Source organism: Lissotriton vulgaris, chromosome 6 (assembly GCF_964263255.1).
Source record: "Lissotriton vulgaris chromosome 6, aLisVul1.2, whole genome shotgun sequence".
In the NCBI taxonomy this organism is placed as follows: domain Eukaryota; kingdom Metazoa; phylum Chordata; class Amphibia; order Caudata; family Salamandridae; genus Lissotriton; species Lissotriton vulgaris.
This window is the reverse complement of record NC_141694.1, coordinates 499624011-499641252: the sequence shown is the minus strand read 5'-3', so window position 1 is coordinate 499641252 and position 17242 is coordinate 499624011. Positions and strand designations below refer to the sequence as shown.

Genomic DNA, 17242 nt, shown 5'->3' with positions numbered 1-17242 from the left:
AATACCATGGCATAACTCTGAATTTTTAATACTATTGTCTGTTACGTTAATTAACTTATCTGCTGTTTTATTGTGTATTTTATGTGATGATTGTTCACTTATGATTATTTTTAATAATTGAATAAAGATGATACGGACTGACAACAAATGTTGTAGATAAAAAACGTTATTAATTTTTTATTGTAGGTGATCCAAGAACTGAAGCACATCAGTGACCACTTTCAGGGTTTGATCAGTAATTCTCTTGACGTTTTTGAGGTATGGTTATTGGTTTTGTGCTTCAATACAACTCGTGTTTTTAAATTGTAGATTGATTGCTTCTTTTTTGTTATTTCAGTTGGATGCTAATATTACTGCTGAGATGTCACTGAGCGCCTAAAAAACTTTAATTGATAGCATGGATATGTTTGTCTTCTTGCCATGGTTTTCAATCAGTGGTGTACCAAGAAGGGGGGTGTCCGTCCCGGGCGGCATGGGTTTTGGGGGCAGGAGCCTCCCCCCTGCTCTTACATGCATGTGCTGCGGAGTGTCAAACTCAGGAATCGCTAGCACCCCCACCCCGCTCTTCCATGTTTCCACCGCGGGCGCTAAAGGCAGGGACCACCACTGGCGGCAAAGTGTGTAGTTACGTCATTGTTTTCTATGGTGGCGGTACATGTATCAAGATCCTCTTAATAATCATGCATTTGATTAGCTCTGCTCACAAAACAGATCGTTTCTTTCACTGAACAATGGGCTTGGGCAGAGAAATGACTTAGACCACCATTACTGGGGTAACGAACATTAGACCGTATGATTCATATCCTTGGCAACTACCTACGTTTCATATCCCCTGAAGATTTTACTCCTGGCAGCTCACCCCCAGCATTGGTAGAGTATGCCTAAAATGATGAGGTCTTGTGCAAGCCAAAGTTCTATTTTATCTGCTTGTCTCACGAAAACGGTGGTTATATCTGTAAGGATGAACAACCTATGGGCACACGCCGAATAAGCTCCTGATATGAGCAGAGACGAAAAGGGAATACATATCTCCTCATATCAGTAGTTGGTAATTCCAAAATACTCACATCCCATTGATTAGTGTGTATGGTTTATCGATAGAAAGAAGGGAATATTTTGACTGACATGATCCCAATACGCCAATTTTGAGACACTTTTGCAATCTAATTAAATCTGCAGGAATTGTTTTGATATAACTCCACTGAAAACGTTCCATGGTATCAGGTCTGCAGAAATTTACACCAGGTGGAATTTTTGTCTTAATAAAATCTGCAAGTATGGTAGCTCTTTTCCAAATTTGGAAGGTTATGGTTAGAGGTAGGAAATGGGTATATTGTTGGGATGGAAATGGACATGCAAGATACATGCACCAGCTACAAACCTGTAAGGTAGACTTTATTAACAAACATTTTGTGTGACTACAACCATTCTGTGAGCACGTTTATATATAAACCAGGAAAATGTTGACCCATGTTTCTCCAGGATGATTTTTTCAAAATTAAAATCTGCAAGTATTTTCGCTCTTTTGCAAATTTGTAAATTTATGGTTTGAGGCAGGAAAAGGGTGTTTTGGTGGGAAGGGAAGAGTCATGCAAAAAGCATGCACCAGTTATAAGATTGTAAGTTTGACTTTATTTACAAACGTTGTGTACCTACAACCATCTTGGAAACACGTTTAGATGTGCCCCAAGAAAATATCGTTCCTTGATTTCCCCTTGCTGAAAAGTATTTTCCCTGTGGTGAAAAAAGAAACTTTGTGTGTACTAATCCAGAATCAACCATACTAACTGCTGTGAATTGATCACCCAATGAACAATTCGAAGAAGTACAGATTTAGAAGACATATATAGAAGAGGAGAGGGGAGTATAGTTAGTGTAGATTTCCGTGGGTGCTCCTGGGGAAATTTGTGAATCCTCTGAATGTCAGAATTCTCTAAATAATTATTGCAATAAACGTACGATTAGTAGTTGTCATACTTTGTTACTATGTGTCAGTTTGCAGTAGATCGTTTTGATCGGTGTGGAAATATATTCTTTCCACACACGAAGGCATCATAAATATTATCCTCAGGGTAACCATTAACCTATGTATTGCTCAGGGTAAACTAGAACGTCATAATACCTATCACATGATGATTCTCTCTGCTTTGAATGAACGTTTTTTTGTTTGTCAGAATAATAATTATCCAGACAAATGTCACATGTTAAGTGCAACTTTATAACCTCCTGTCACCTTCCCCTTAAGATGAATTATAGACTGCCAAATAGACTGCAGTGCAAGGTCCTGGAGCAAAGGGACACCCTTCAAAGGAAAGCACTCTATTTTTTCTCCTGTCAGAATTATATATCGGCCTTTGTCTTTTAAGTCCATGAAACTTTAGGTCGAGCAGACGTACTCTCAATGCGTGAGCATTGAGAGTGTCTGCTACAGACCTAATGTGGCCCGTATTTAGGAAAGTGGACACGACTCAGACGCGCACTTTTGCAGTCTCAGTTTTGACCGCGGGAGCGCGCGTCTGAGCCGCGCTTGCGCAGAGTAACTCACAGCCCCTGCTCACACACAGACACAGCCAGCCCCCACCCCTCTGCATGCACGCACACACACACACACATACACACGCTGCCGCCCCCCACCCCCCTGCATACACACAGACATGCAAGCACGGAGCCCCACTCACCGGGACACAGCCAGCCCCCACCCCTCTGCATGCACGCACACACACACAGGCGCGCGCGCACACACACACACACATACACACGCTGCCGCCCCCCACCCCCCTGTATACACACAGACACGCAAGCACGGAGCCCCACTCACCGGGACTTCTACTCCGCAGGACTCTTCCGGGGAGACAACGTGCCCAGTCAGGTCCCGCTCCGGGGCTGCTCACTCCGAGGTCAACGGGCACAGGGACACTGGCACTCCGCTCCTTGGCTTCCCGGGCGGACGCCGGCTGCACGCAGGGCTCTCCTCTCTGCACCGGAGCCATGCGCCAGCCACTGCAGCCTGCCTCCTGGGAAGCTCCGGTCGCGTGTCCGGCCCCGCCCCCGTCCCAACAAAGGTTGCCTGGCTTCCTGTTGAAGCCGGGCTGCGGCGGTGAGTTTGCTTGTTATTTTACTGTAAAAAGCATACTGTGCAGTGGCTATTGACCTTGCATGATTCTGGGATGCAGCTATGATGCTCTCTTCTGGCAGTCAGAATTAGTTTCTTTTGTTCAAAGGTCAATAAAGCAGTCAAGAAAAATAACATTCATTATGTTTAATTATAGCCACTCCTAAATAAAATCGCTAAGGCTCGCATTTCGAGTAGCAAAAGCAGTTACCATTACTGCCGTGATTCTGATCGCCAGGAACGCCGTGTATGTTTAGTTTTTTTTCCCTCTTAACCTGGAGAGTAATCTCTAGGTTAAAGTCTGTAAAGTCTGTAGGAGAATTTGGGGATGTGATAAGGGACAAACGAGCCTTGAGAGAATCACATTTAAATGTCTTTAGTAGTTTGTATACTTATGTTCAGGCATAATAAAGCAAAACCGGAAACTGCTCGAAGACCTTCAGCAGTAGCTTATGCATGCTAATAACAAATGCCCCATACAGCTGCCACAAGCACACAGTCCATGAGCGTCCAAGTGATACTTGATGAAAAATTTCTTAACAGGTAATGGGGGAGCTGTTTAGCCAAAGTCCTTATTTGCTGGATTCATTGCCCGATGGTAATTTTAATTGGAAGCCATGGAATGTAATGCAGCCCTACAACTCACTGACTCTCCCTCCCACTCACTGACTCTCCCACCCACTCACAGACTCTCCCACCCACTCACTGACTCTCCCACCCACTCACTAACTCTCCCACCCACTCACTGACTCTCCCACCCACTCACTGACTCTCCCACCCACTCACTGACTCTCCCACCCACTCACTGACTCTCCCACCTACTCACTAACTCTCCCACCCACTCACTGACTCTCCCACCCACTCACTGACTCTCCCACCCACTCACTGACTCTCCCACCGGCTCACTGACTCTCTCACCAGCTCACTGACTCTCCCACCCACGCACTGACTCTCCCACCCACGCACTGACTCTCCCACCCACGCACTGACTCTCCCACCCACTCACTGACTCTCCCTCCCATTCACTGACTCTCCCTCCCACTCACTCTACCTCCCACTCACTATCCCTCCCACTCACTATCCCTCCCACCCACTCACTCTCCCACCCACCCACTGACTCTCCCACCCACTCACTGACTCTCCCACCCACTCACTGACTCTCCCACCCACTCAATGACTCTCCCACCCACTCACTGACTCTCCCACCCACCCACTCACTGACTCTCCCACCCACTCTCCCACCCACCCACTTTTTTTTTTTTTTTATTTTTTTTATTTTTTTGTTTTTATAGAGCGCATACTATCGCTCCAAGGAGCATCTTGGCGCTGTAATTCCGTAGCCTAGAATGGTGGGCCGGAAATACTACTCACATCAGTTTCAAAATACCTGAAGGTTTATTTGAGCCTAGACTAACTGTTTACTAACCGTGTCTGGTAGATAAAAAATCCAGGTTTTCAGGGCTTTCCTGAATTCGATTTCAGTAGGGGCTGACTCTCCCACTGTCCCGCTCTCCCACTCTCAACAATACACATATTGCATTACAAATGCAATAGGTGTCACATTTGCGAAAGTATAAGCTATTGGCATTGTAAATAACAATGCTATTAATTTATCCATTTTCAAAACCAACACATAAAAAAATATTGTCATTTACAATTCCAATAGCTCAAACTTTCCTAATGCGAGACCTATTGCATTGCAAATGCTTGTTATAATGATGCATCGATCTGCATCCAGGAAAGGCCGATCTCTTCATTCTTGAGACAGTTACATAAATTACTTACTCTTAGATCCACAGCACCCCCATCAGTGAGCCTCCCACAAACCCACATAGATCTTCTCCTTCGTCTTTTTAAGGAAGCCCAGCTTCCAGACGCCTCTACCTTGGTCCTGTTTCCTATAATTTCTTTTTTGGAGCCTCTAATTCATTCTTTGAATATTGACTGTCGTGTTTTGCACTGATACCACCCTGTCTTTGGAACCTCATTTGCCTCACTGTATATTTGACTCTTCACCCCAATATTGTCACTCAGGTACTTCATTTGTCCAGTTTTTATTCACCTCTTCCATTCGTCATTCCCAATTAGTTCTACACTTCCCAGTGCTTTCAGCACCAGATTTACTGTTGCCCTCAGATTGCCACAGGAGATAGCCTCACCAGATGTCTGTTTCAAAACTGACTCCCATGGTAGAGAAGATGCGATATGCGCTCTTGCTCTTGTACTCTTTGCTTTCTGCCATGGCCTCAGCCCCAGTATTCTCCACTGGTTAGTGGTGTAACTCAAAATGATGCCTCCCCTCCCACCTGCCGAATGTGAAGAGGGGCCCCTGAGTCTCCCTTATCATACAGATATTCATTGGCTTTGGACTGAAAGGGGCTCCTCCTAAAGAGTTGGGGGCCCCTGCATCTCCGGGGCTGACGGGGGGCCTGCGTTGTGCCCCAGTCACTGGTTATTCCTCCTGCAATGTACCCGTAACTCTAGATATATTTTCTGCAGATAAACGCAACTGCACTCAAACTCCGAGGCCCACTGCACTGCACTGGCTTATAATTGTTGCTGACTACTAAAGGAGCCATTAATCCCAGGGCAATGGCCCTTTCAAAGATCGGCGCCTGGATCTTTTTATTTTGACACTTTCAGATGACACGTAGAGCTACAATCACAGCACCCAGTTTCAGCTGCTGTACCCACTCAGATGATTGGTGGGTAGCTTTCTTGGTGCTCCCACTTCCCCGTCCTGACACATTCTTTCTTCCTTACCAGCTTGCATGTCTGTGGCCATCTGCAACATTTGGTGCACCTGTCCAAGCAAAATCCATCAAAGCCAAACCTCCACTGTAACTCAACTGTTCCCAGCTGGAAAGCTTAACTAGTTGCCCTAACCCCCTGCTCAAATGAGCGGGTACTCTGGCCTCAATTTAGTGTATTTGGAAAGCCATGCCTGGAGGTGAAATCGGTGTTAAAATTAAAGATGTAGGCTTTAAAACAGGTCACACAAGCTCCTTGAGCGACAACCTCAGCTACCTCTTGTTAAGTTTTGCTAAAATCGTATGAGTTAGCCAGTGTTACACACAGAGCTGTACACTTCCCTAATGTGTGCTCACGTTTGGGTGAATTACCTCCTGCCTCCTAGGATTGGTGTACTTGCGGTCATGCAGTTCATTGCTGAGGACAATCCTATACTGAGAACTCCATTCTTAGATGGTGGCAGTGTTCCCAATAAGCCGCGCGGCCGCGCACTACTGTACCTCCGAGCGCGCAGTGCCATGTGTGGAGCGCGCACAGCCCGTGAGAGTATTCGCACTGCCGCTTTTGAGGCGTGCGGCGCTAAAAACGGGCATTTGCAGAACTTTAGCTTCCAACCGCAGCAGCGAGATCTGCCACGTGTGCTTTTGAATTGGACCTGGAACTCACGCACTGTTTGCAGACTTGCTGTATTGTTTCATGAGTAAAGCGAGGCTGCGGGGTGGGGAGATTGAGTGCTGGTATTTAAGTATTTATGTTAATCGCAGCTTGTGAAGGGGGCTACAATTACAATGAATACTTAAATAACAGCACTCAATCTCCCCCCCATCCCCGCTCCACCACGCAGCCTCGCTTTACTTACAAAACAATACAGCAAGTCTGCAAACAAGGAAGATTCACCTGAAAACCACACGCCGTGTTGGCGGTGGTAAAAGTAATAGCAGCTGATAACCACCTGCCCTTATTCTGACGCACAACGTCATGGCCGGGGAAGTGAGGTTGAAGAAAGTATTCGTTTTTTCGTGTCCTCTCCGGCTGAGAGTGCAAGCTTCCAGGGCCAGGTGAATGGTCGTTTTTTAATTGCGAGAATTACTCTGAAAGCATAGCGAGATCACGCAGCACACTGGCACAGCTAGATCTTACATAATGTATGTATACCTTTTTTTTAATGAAAATTAGGGAAAGAGTTATGGTGAACATTTTGTTAACTGCGTAGTGCGCGTGCTGTAGAACTGACTGAGTAATTCTGAAGAGGAGTGGAAGTGCATGGTCGGGACATTATCAAAAACATCTAGAATAATGTAGATTCAGTTATCTATGAATTTAATGTGGTTTTTCTTACGGTAATCCAATTCATAGTTTCCACCCTTGCATTACCGCGCCTGAGTTTAACATTTTGTAACCCTAGGGCGAATGCAATGCGTTTGTATAAATATTCGCTGTTACTTTACAGCTTTTTTTTATCACAGCAATTATGTCTGGGGTTCGTGGAATTTACAAGCCCAAAGAAGCGGTGCAGGAGCCAAGATAATAAAATCTCACGATATTTTACACTGCCATTACTGAGAAGGTGACTGGGGCTCAGCCACAGATACTGTGACTCCGGCATGAACTCAGTTTTATACACGATTGGAAATACGCAAAATGTCTCAAAAAAATGTTAGGCCGAGGAGTTCATTGGCACCCCTCAATTTGGCGAGCTTTTGTATATCAGCTGAGGGTGATAGCATGGCATCAATTTATTATGTGTGCGCAAATGGAGCCATGTTTACTCTGACTGGCACAGAGAAATGCTAGTGCGGCTACTGAAGACAGGGAAAGAATCAGAAACTCTACAAAGTGCCTTCCTGGTGCGCACACTAACTGCTGGAATGCTTTTCAGCATAATAAAGTAAGGCCTGCTAGATTTACTGAAGGTCGTGCTGTGTGCAAATCTGCAGGGCTAGAGTGCACAAACGGGAAAATTGTGCATACATTAAAAGCTCGGAGAACCGAACGCCAAATCATTTAGTAACAAACGTGTGGCACCAAAATACCCTCTGCACATGAAACCTCATTGCGCTGCTTTTGCTAACAATGTACTTTGTCAGGCACCACTTACTGTCCCAATATCGTGCCCAAAAAAACCATAGTGAATCTGGTCTAACTGCATCTTTTCTCTTCTTGTAGCATTTGTGCCCTGCTTCATACGAACTAGCGCTGCCTGAAGCTATGTGCTGGGCATTTGTGTTTTTGCTGTGTCAGCTCTGTAATCTCACCATTCTTGCTACGAAAGACACTGATACCTTCCGGCCTAGCAGCAGTGGTGCAGTTTAAATAACTGACTTGAAACAGTGGCAGTGCAGATGTAAATTGAGAGAATGCTTTAAAGAACATGTAAAAATGGCTATAAAACATTGGTGGACTGCTAGACAGAAGTGGTGCACAAAATTCAGGGCTCCTACCTTGTACCCACAGTTTGAGGAAGATTTAAATTTTTTAGACTTGGCTGGAATATGACTTATTACAAATGCTTTAAAATATACATGTAGCGGGCTTTGGCTCCTCTTGGAGCTGCATTTATCCCCCACCTTGTACTATTGGCTACTTTGTTAACAAGTGGCCATTGAGTCACTGGCAATATTCACATGTTCTAGGTTCTACTAAAATGTATAGATAAGTTATTGAGGTATAGGATCACACAAAGTGCCAAAGTGAAGCAGCACCTTTCCATGCAAAAATAGCTGTTTGTGATATTAACCTTCATGCTATTTGATATTTGCTTTAAAATGCACCATTTGCCTACTATTTTTTAAACATTTCTTTGGGGGAAACATGCCAACTCCCACTTATGGAGTGATTCAGTTCCCTTATCTGCAAGGACTGAGAGCGCTTGGAGACCAGCTAAACTTAAATCATAGACAATATAAAAACACTGGGCCATTTCCATAATCCAGTTTCCTCCTATGCAGTCAATACCCAAGCGCTGTAATTGGCTGCAGCAGTGCCATGGAGGTGACATTCAAGCTTGTCTCTTACAAATATGCTCTTTCCTCACCCAATCTGATGGTAGTCGGTTTTGCATAAAAGGATTGCATCTTCTGAATATGCTTTAATCCATAAACTAAACCCTGAGGTGTAACATGAATTGCTTTAAGGTAGCCTAACTTAGTGCTCAGTGCTAACCATGCACCCTTCCCAGCCACTTTTACTGCTGTTGTTATTCTGTACCCCAGCACGTTTTTTTCTTCCCTGCCCCCTTGCACCAAAGTTTTCCATTTCTGCCACCTCCTGATCTGTGAGTGCACTACTCCCCTACCCACTTGCAGCAATGTTGCCCGTCCTGTCAACCCCTGGTCTGTCACTGAACTTCGTCCCTGCCTACCTGCAGCAATGTGTTGTTTTCCTGCCAGCTTTCATTTTTTAGCTGAAAGCCTTGCGCTGTTTGGTTTGCTAAAGACATTTTGGAGACATTCAGAAAGCTGACCTAGGAATCCATTCTGCCCGTTGCTTACCGTTGGCATGGGGTTTTTAACTCACATTTTCATGCTTTCTATTTGCTGGCTTTATTTGCTTTAGGTTGTCCAGCTTGAGTTTGTCCCTCCCGTTGCCCAAACTTTGATTACTGTATTATTCCGCAAACTCACTTTCTGTAAACAGGCCTTTACATCTTGGTCTTTATCTTGTCCCCTTTGCTGTGCATTCAAAGACAGAGGTCAAATGTTAAGTACTTTCTTCAGAGGGGGCTTGGTGTTTACTTTTCTTTCTCTAACTTCAAAGTGAGACAATGTATTTGACAATCCTGCTGAGCATCCATGTAAGAGGAGAGGGTGTAGGATTTTTTTTCCTGGCACCTAAAAAAATTTACTGTGCTGATTTTATAAAAATAGATTAATATCAGTACAAATCAAGCAATTTTTTTTGTAACTCTAAAGTGTGCTGGAAACAAATATGTGAATATGAGAAAAACATATCAGTGCACTAGGTGATGACTTATGCACACATTGTGTGGAGTTTTACCCTATTTCGGTATGAATGTAATGCTTATTTCAATTGAAAATGTGTTGTCTGTAATGGTAGTGCGCTGCCACACCATGCATACTCCACTTTACACCACTTCACTCTATGCCCTTACACTCTGACACACCACTCCATTCTACGCCACTCAACTGTACAACATGCTACTCCACTCCAAGGCACTCCACAACATGCCATGACACTCCACTCCCCTCCGCACCACTTACCCCACACTACTCTACCCCACTCCACCCCAATCTATTACACTCCAATCTACCCCACTCCACCCCAATCTACCTAACCCCACTTCATAATGCTCTAATCTATACCTTGCAGTTTGTATGCAGCTCTTTGATAGTTAATAGCTCACATTTCTATATTAGGATTTAAACTTATAAACTGCAAGTAACAAAAGGGGCTCTCTGACAGAAGCAGTATTATAGTGATCTATTTACATTGCATGCAATTTGTGATCTGCATGGTTCACCTGCTTTGCATCTGCCGTTTTGACCTCCTCTGCTACTTTATAATGAGTCAAAATGTCCACTAGACAAAACGCAGATCTCTCTGCAACCGGTCTATCAATCTTCAGAGTTATCCAGCCAAAGTGAAGTGGAGAAGCCAGTATTGAGCCCAAGTTTTCTGGCACCATATTGTTCAGCCACTAAATGTACATACTTCTCCAAATCCACCTTAACACCTCCCAAGTCCCTGACCACTACTCTGGACGCATCAATGCAACCCTCTGTCACATCACAACCACATATTTTTGGCCCCTTGGGAAAATATTAGCGAGTATCCATGGTCTATTGTAATTGTGATTACATGCAAATGTGTGTGAATGAGATGCACAGCTGTTAAAACATTGACATGGCAAAAGGTAAAGAAAATGCAGGAGAGTGGCTGGATTGTGTGGGGAGGTTGGTGTAGTAAAGGTGATACAAGAAAATAAAAGTTGGAGAAGTAACTTATTTTCAAGTAGAAAGTCTTTATAACATGTTATGCTTGCCACTTGCTGCGTCGTCTTTCGGTGGGATCTTTTGATGGGTTGTGTGCTGCTCAGTCCTCATTGTGAATTTCCTTGTTCACCCAACCTTTGAATGGGAAAGTTGACCTCAATAGAGTTTATCAGCACTGGAAAAATGGCAAGGATCGGAGTGAGAAGCAACCCTGTCACTCATCTAGTAATTCCACTTGACGTGTCTGAACGGCCCTCTCCCACAGTCCATGTTTGCCTGGATGTGTCACTTTAACAAACTATCTCTGGCGGGATAGCCCAACATTACTCAGTAGCTTTCACGTCAAATTGTAAATATGTTATGCAATTTTGTAACTTATTGTGTATATGTGATATTGTATAGGCTCTCAACATTTCCCCACCTAATCAACAGTGCTCCAATTAAGAATATTTAGTAAAATCCTATGATGGTACCACCGTTGGAGTCTTGTTCTTTTCTAAACCTGAAGTGTACTTGCCTGTGTAACCAATTCATGTCATGGTGTGTTATCCAATTTGCAAACTGGCCTTAGGACCCTTAACGTGGCGCTGTATGTGTGAAAATGAACCATCTTTTCACTTTTTTTAAGTAAACGTTTGGAGTGACATTTGACTCTGAACACGCGCGCGGTCTGGTTCCTGGCGCACCTAGCCATGGTTGCAGCGCACAGAGACCCTCCACTGCCGCACACAGAGGAAAGAAATTAGAGGGAATATTGGATGGTGGCCACATTTTTTGTGTTTTCTTCAAAGAAAGCAGGGTGCCTTCTTTTGTTTCAGTTGATCTAATACTGTAATCTGGCACCAACACTTTCTGTGACCGTGTTATGGTCATCTTGCTGCTTCTGAAGACATCAATCAGCTCCACCAGTGCCCTCTCCAAAGGGAGGCAATGTGCACCAGTGATGCCTGATCTGTGCACACACAGCCGACAGTAGAGTGACCCATTGCACTACTTGACCAAGTTGCCCCGCTTCCACAAGATAGAACGAGCTGAACCAAATACCACTTGCTGATCTGGATGGCAGGAACCTCCCAAAGAAGGCAGGGGTCATCCCGCTGGGAAAGTAATACCAAGTAGCAACTATCACTGTCGAGTCACTACCTTTCTTATTTAGCACCTTAGCCAAGTCACCTTGACCCTGCCTGTCGAACCCAAGAGCGCAGAGCAAAGACACAATCTTATCTCCATCAGGGGCCATATTATGGACGTGCCCCGAGGGTGCAACTGGTGTTTTCGCGTGCTTTACGTTTCCCCAGGGCACTTTGGTATCACAGAAGGGGCAACACTTGTACCTAAATGGTGGCGCACTGCCGGAGTGGGTGGAGGGTGTCCAATGCATTCCCCAGACATCCCATTGCAGGCGAGTGCAGTCACTCAATCCATCTGCCTGCAAGAGGATCTCTAATCCCCTTTAAAAATGCAGGCAGATTGCCACCTGCACTGTGAAACAGAGAGCGGCTTCAAAGCAGCCACTCCCTATTTCACCTGAATGCACTGCCCCCTGGACAGCACAAGTTTGAGGCTGCCCTGAGGGCATCACATTCCATGTAACAGATGCCCAGCACACCTGTTATAAGGTGCGGCATGCGCAAACAGGGAAAGTGCGCCCTTTACTTATTAGGGCCCACTGGAGTCTGCCTCTCTTGTTGGTATCCATTGTTGTCAGTCTCTCCACCTGTTTTGGACCTCTACACATTTCACTTTTAATTTGTTTTTATTCATAAAGCCCATGAATTTCTAATAGTTCTAGGAAGCGCTTCTTGTTTTATTGTTATCAACCCCTCGTCTTTTGGTTCTGTTTTTTTAATAGCTTTTCTTCTTTTTTGCCGCTTTTTTTCTGATTGTACCTAGAAATCAATGTCTATAATGTTGACAAAAACCAGGCAAGTTTCCATAAGTCTATCTGGTACCTTTCAAGCAGTAAGTGGACACTTACACCAGTTAGACACGCTAATTTTTAATGCTGTGTACGCTTCTATTCTTTTAAATCTTTGATGGGGCTGATTGTTACTTACCTACTCCACTAACTTACTCTGATTCCCTGCATTCTGCTGGACTCTTTGGTCTGCCGTGGGTCTCCCGATTGTGCGGAAAGAGTCCTTTCTCCATTTTCTGTTCTTGCTGGCCGCAATTTTGGGCAGGCGACACTCTAGCTTTTTTGCACTATCTGTCTTGGGGGCTTTTTATGCAGATGCCGGTCTGTGCACGCAGCGGACATTGACACTAGTAAGACGTGCTCATTTTTAATGCTGTGTACACTTTTAAATCCTTGAAGGGGCTGATTGTTACTTACTTACTCCCCTAACTTACTCTGATTCCCTACATTCTGCTGGTCTCTTAGGTCCCCTGCAGGTCTCCTGATTGTGCGGAAAGAGTCCTTTCTCCATTTCCTGTCCTTAATGGCCATCATTTTAGGCAGGCGATGGTCCACTTTTTTGCACTTCTTGCCCTGGAGGCTTCCTATTCCAATGCTGGTGTGCCAAAGACAAGCTCGTCTGGGCCCATCCGCCTTCGGAACGCTCTCAGCGCCAGTCCCCCAGTCACTTTGGGCTCAGAAACTAGCGTTCCTATCACCTATTCTAGAGATACCTTATTATATTTTAATTCCTTACGGAAGCCCTGTACTGCTCCACAGCTAGACCTTTATAGCTGAAATGACGATATAAAATGTCCAGTATGTGACTTCTCCCTTAATAATCTTCATTGTACATCCTGCGCTGCCACCAAATTAATAGAGAAATCACCAAAACAAACCATAGCTAGATGCAATTGCAAACTTATCAACGCCTGATCGCTTATTAAGCATGCACTAGATTTTCTGGTCTTCCTGGAAAACCTGAATATTGACCTGGCCTTTTTCACTGAAACTAGTGCAGACTTAATATCGGACCCAGACCTACTATCAGCGCTACCAGTAGGTTTCAGGACATTCAGATATGACCGCTCACAAAAAAAGGGCGGTGGCCTTGCAGTTATATTTAGAGATCATTTTAAAACTATTTTTAAAGTTCTTCCTAATATACCACTTTGTGAAACCATCCATCTTAAAATTTAACTCAACAGTCATTATTCCTTTATTGGACTTCTTATGTATAGACCAACACGATCCAGATCAGCTTTCACTCAATCCATTGGTAGTCTGTTAGAACAAAAAGTGGAATCAGCAGATTTCACTATTTTAGGCGATTTTAATTTCCAAATGGAGAATTTGCTTGATCCAGACTCAAAAAATCTACTGGATCATATGTCGGGCGCAGGTCTAACACAAATCGTTAATGGGTCCTCACACAAAATTGGTCCTCTTTTGGATGGCATTTTCACGGAAAATCAACAGCTCCACTGGTTCCTCGCTCCCTCTGACCTGGTCGGACTGCAAAGCTATTCTGTTTGAGATAAATGGGCTACCTGGGGTAGAACAAATTAACCCACAAATCGGTAGTATTACTCGGCGCCCATGGAGTGCTATTGATGCTGATCAGCTCAATGCCTCAGTTGCCCAATCAACTCCATTAGTCTCCTCTCATTTGGACATAGCCATTCGTAACTACCATCAATGGCTGGACCTGTCGCTAACCTAGTTAGCTCCAGCAAAAAAATCTCTTAGTGATAAAACTAATCCTTCCGAACCCTGGTTCAATGACAATCTCAGGGGGAAAAGGCAGGAATGTAGGAGATCAGAACACAGATGGAGATCTCAGCCTAAACCAGCAGACAAAGATATATAGTCAACCAATCTGTAGATTTACAAAAAGAGGATTTTAATTGCGAAAATAGAATATTTTGTGATCAAAATAGAAGGAGCATTGAACTCCTCCAAGGAACTATTTGCAACAAACCTCCTGACCCTAAAAACCCAAATATCAATCAACAATTCTGTAACAAACTAGCACTTCAATTTCAGGATAAAGTTAAGTCTTTCTATAATTCCTTCCTCCACTTGAGCCAAACGGCTGACTCTGATTCTAGATCTCTGAAATGCACAACCAATATCAGTGTTTTATCCCACTTTAGACCTCTGATGGTGGATCAGACGCAAAAAATACTGATGCAGATTAAATCAGATTCTCCACAGGACCCTTGTCCGGCCAGAATAATTCACTTAGCCCCAAAGGTGATAGCCTCACACCTCATGGCCATTTTTAACAATCTCTTTGAAGTAGGTTCTTTTGCAAATGATTGGAAGGTAGATTCTATTCTGCCATTATTAAAAAAGGCTTACTTAGACACTGGTAACCCCAACAACTATCGAACAATAACTCGATTACCATTTCCTGCCAAACTGGTTGGGAAAATCATCAATATTGACTTGACCTTCTTCTTAGAAAAAATCAAGAGTTTGGATTCTACACAGTTAGGTTTTTGAAGTCACCACAGTACCAAACTGGCGCTTATTACAGCCACTTAAAAAATTAGGCAAATGATAGACAGTGCGGAATATGTGGCTCTGATCCTTCTGGATCTATCCGAAGCATATGATACAGTCAACCATGCTCTTCTCATTGATTGCCTTGAATCAATTGGGATCAAAGATAACACACTCAAGTTCATGACTTCTTTTCTGACAGACCGCATTCAAACAGTCTCCTTAGGTGATTTCACCTCACCAGCTTTCTCTTTACCCTGTGGAGTCCCTCAGGGCTCATCCTTGAGCCCCACTTTTTTCAATCTTTATGTTACCCCACATGCAGCCTTAATTAAATCATTTGGTTTTTCCCTGATTTCATAGGCTGATGAAACCCAGATCATTGTCTCTGTCACCAACAATCCGGGATCCACGGCTGTCCAGTTCCACAACTAAATGCTCCATATCGGTAACTGGCAGAGCAGCAACTACTTGAAATTGAACCCCTCAAAAATAGAGGTCCCACTGTTTGCTAATAACCCTTCTTGTTGGTCAAACAAGTGGTGGCCACAGGAACTGGGGAATCTACCTAACCCCAGGGAAAAAGCAAAAAACCTGAGGGTGATTATTGATACTAAGCTATCTTTTGAAGGACTAATAAATCATATCACTTCTTTGTGTTTCCTCATTTTGAAAACCTTAAGGAAAGTTTTACCTTTTATTCCACCTAGCCTGTAAAAGAGGGTAGTCACAACTCTGATTTTGTCCAAAGTAGATTAAGGCAGGCAATGCACTTTTTATTAACATTTAAAAACGATTTCTACATATGTTACAAACACTACAGAATGCTGCAGCTAGGCTACTGCTGGACATAATAATAATAATAATAATAATCTTTATTCGGTTTTTAGCAATGCAAAACCCTAAAAGTTATCACAACATACAAAATACATGAGTATTTATATAAAAACAGTTATTACACACATTTTTTTAAAACATATGACCAGGTTCCGTGCAAATTGAGTAAATGATAGGACAATAGTAACTCTCTGAGTTTCTTCTTCTATTTCAAAGGTTATTCCTATGTCTCATAATCAATGTTCCCTCTAATTTTTTTCCTCTGTGTGCGGCAGTGGAGGGTCTCTGTGCGCTGCAACCATGGCTAGGTGCGCCAGGAACCAGACCGCGCGCGTGTTCAGAGTCAAATGTCACTCCAAACGTTTACTTAAAAAAAGTGAAAAGATGGTTCATTTTCACACATACAGCGCCACGTTAAGGGTCTTAAGGCCAGTTTGCAAATTGAATAACACACCATGACATGAATTGGTTACACAGGCAAGTACACTTCAGGTTTAGAAAAGAACAAGACTCCAACGGTGGTAGCATCATAGGATTTTACTAAATATTCTTAATTGGAGCACTGTTGATTAGGTGGGGAAATGTTGAGAGCCTATACAATATCACATATACACAATAAGTTACAAAATTGCATAACATATTTACAATTTGACGTGAAAGCTACTGAGTAATGTTGGGCTATCCCGCCAGGGATAGTTTGTTAAAGTGACACATCCAGGCAAACATGGACTGTGGGAGAGGGCCGTTCAGACACGTCAAGTGGAATTACTCGATGAGTGACAGGGTTGCTTCTCACTCCGATCCTTGCCATTTTTCCAGTGCTGATAAACTCTATTGAGGTCAACTTTCCCATTCAGAGGTTGGGTGAACAAGGAAATTCACAAGGAGGACTGAGCAGCACACAACCCATCAAAAGATCCCACCGAAAGATGACGCAGCAAGTGGCAAGCATAACATGTTATAAAGACTTTCTACTTGAAAATAAGTTACTTCTCCAACTTTTATTTTCTTGTATCACCTTTACTACACCAACCTCCCCACACAATCCAGCCACTCTCCTGCATTTTCTTTACCTTTTGCCATGTCAATGTTTTAACAGCTGTGCATCTCATTCACACACATTTGCATGTAATCACAATTACAATAGACCATGGATACTCACAAATATTTTCCCAAGGGGCCAAA

The 17242-nt window shown here is 43.7% G+C and overlaps 1 protein-coding gene across 1 annotated transcript in view; it reads left to right on the top strand.

Moving 5' to 3' along the window:
- Positions 1-17242, top strand: part of LOC147707490 (CD109 antigen-like) — a 911073-nt gene that overhangs the window by 412951 nt on the left and 480880 nt on the right. Inside the window, exon 16 of the mRNA XM_086926507.1 lies at positions 187-258. Coding sequence (XP_086782633.1) covers positions 187-258 — 72 coding nt within the window. The remainder of the gene's footprint in view (positions 1-186; positions 259-17242) is intronic.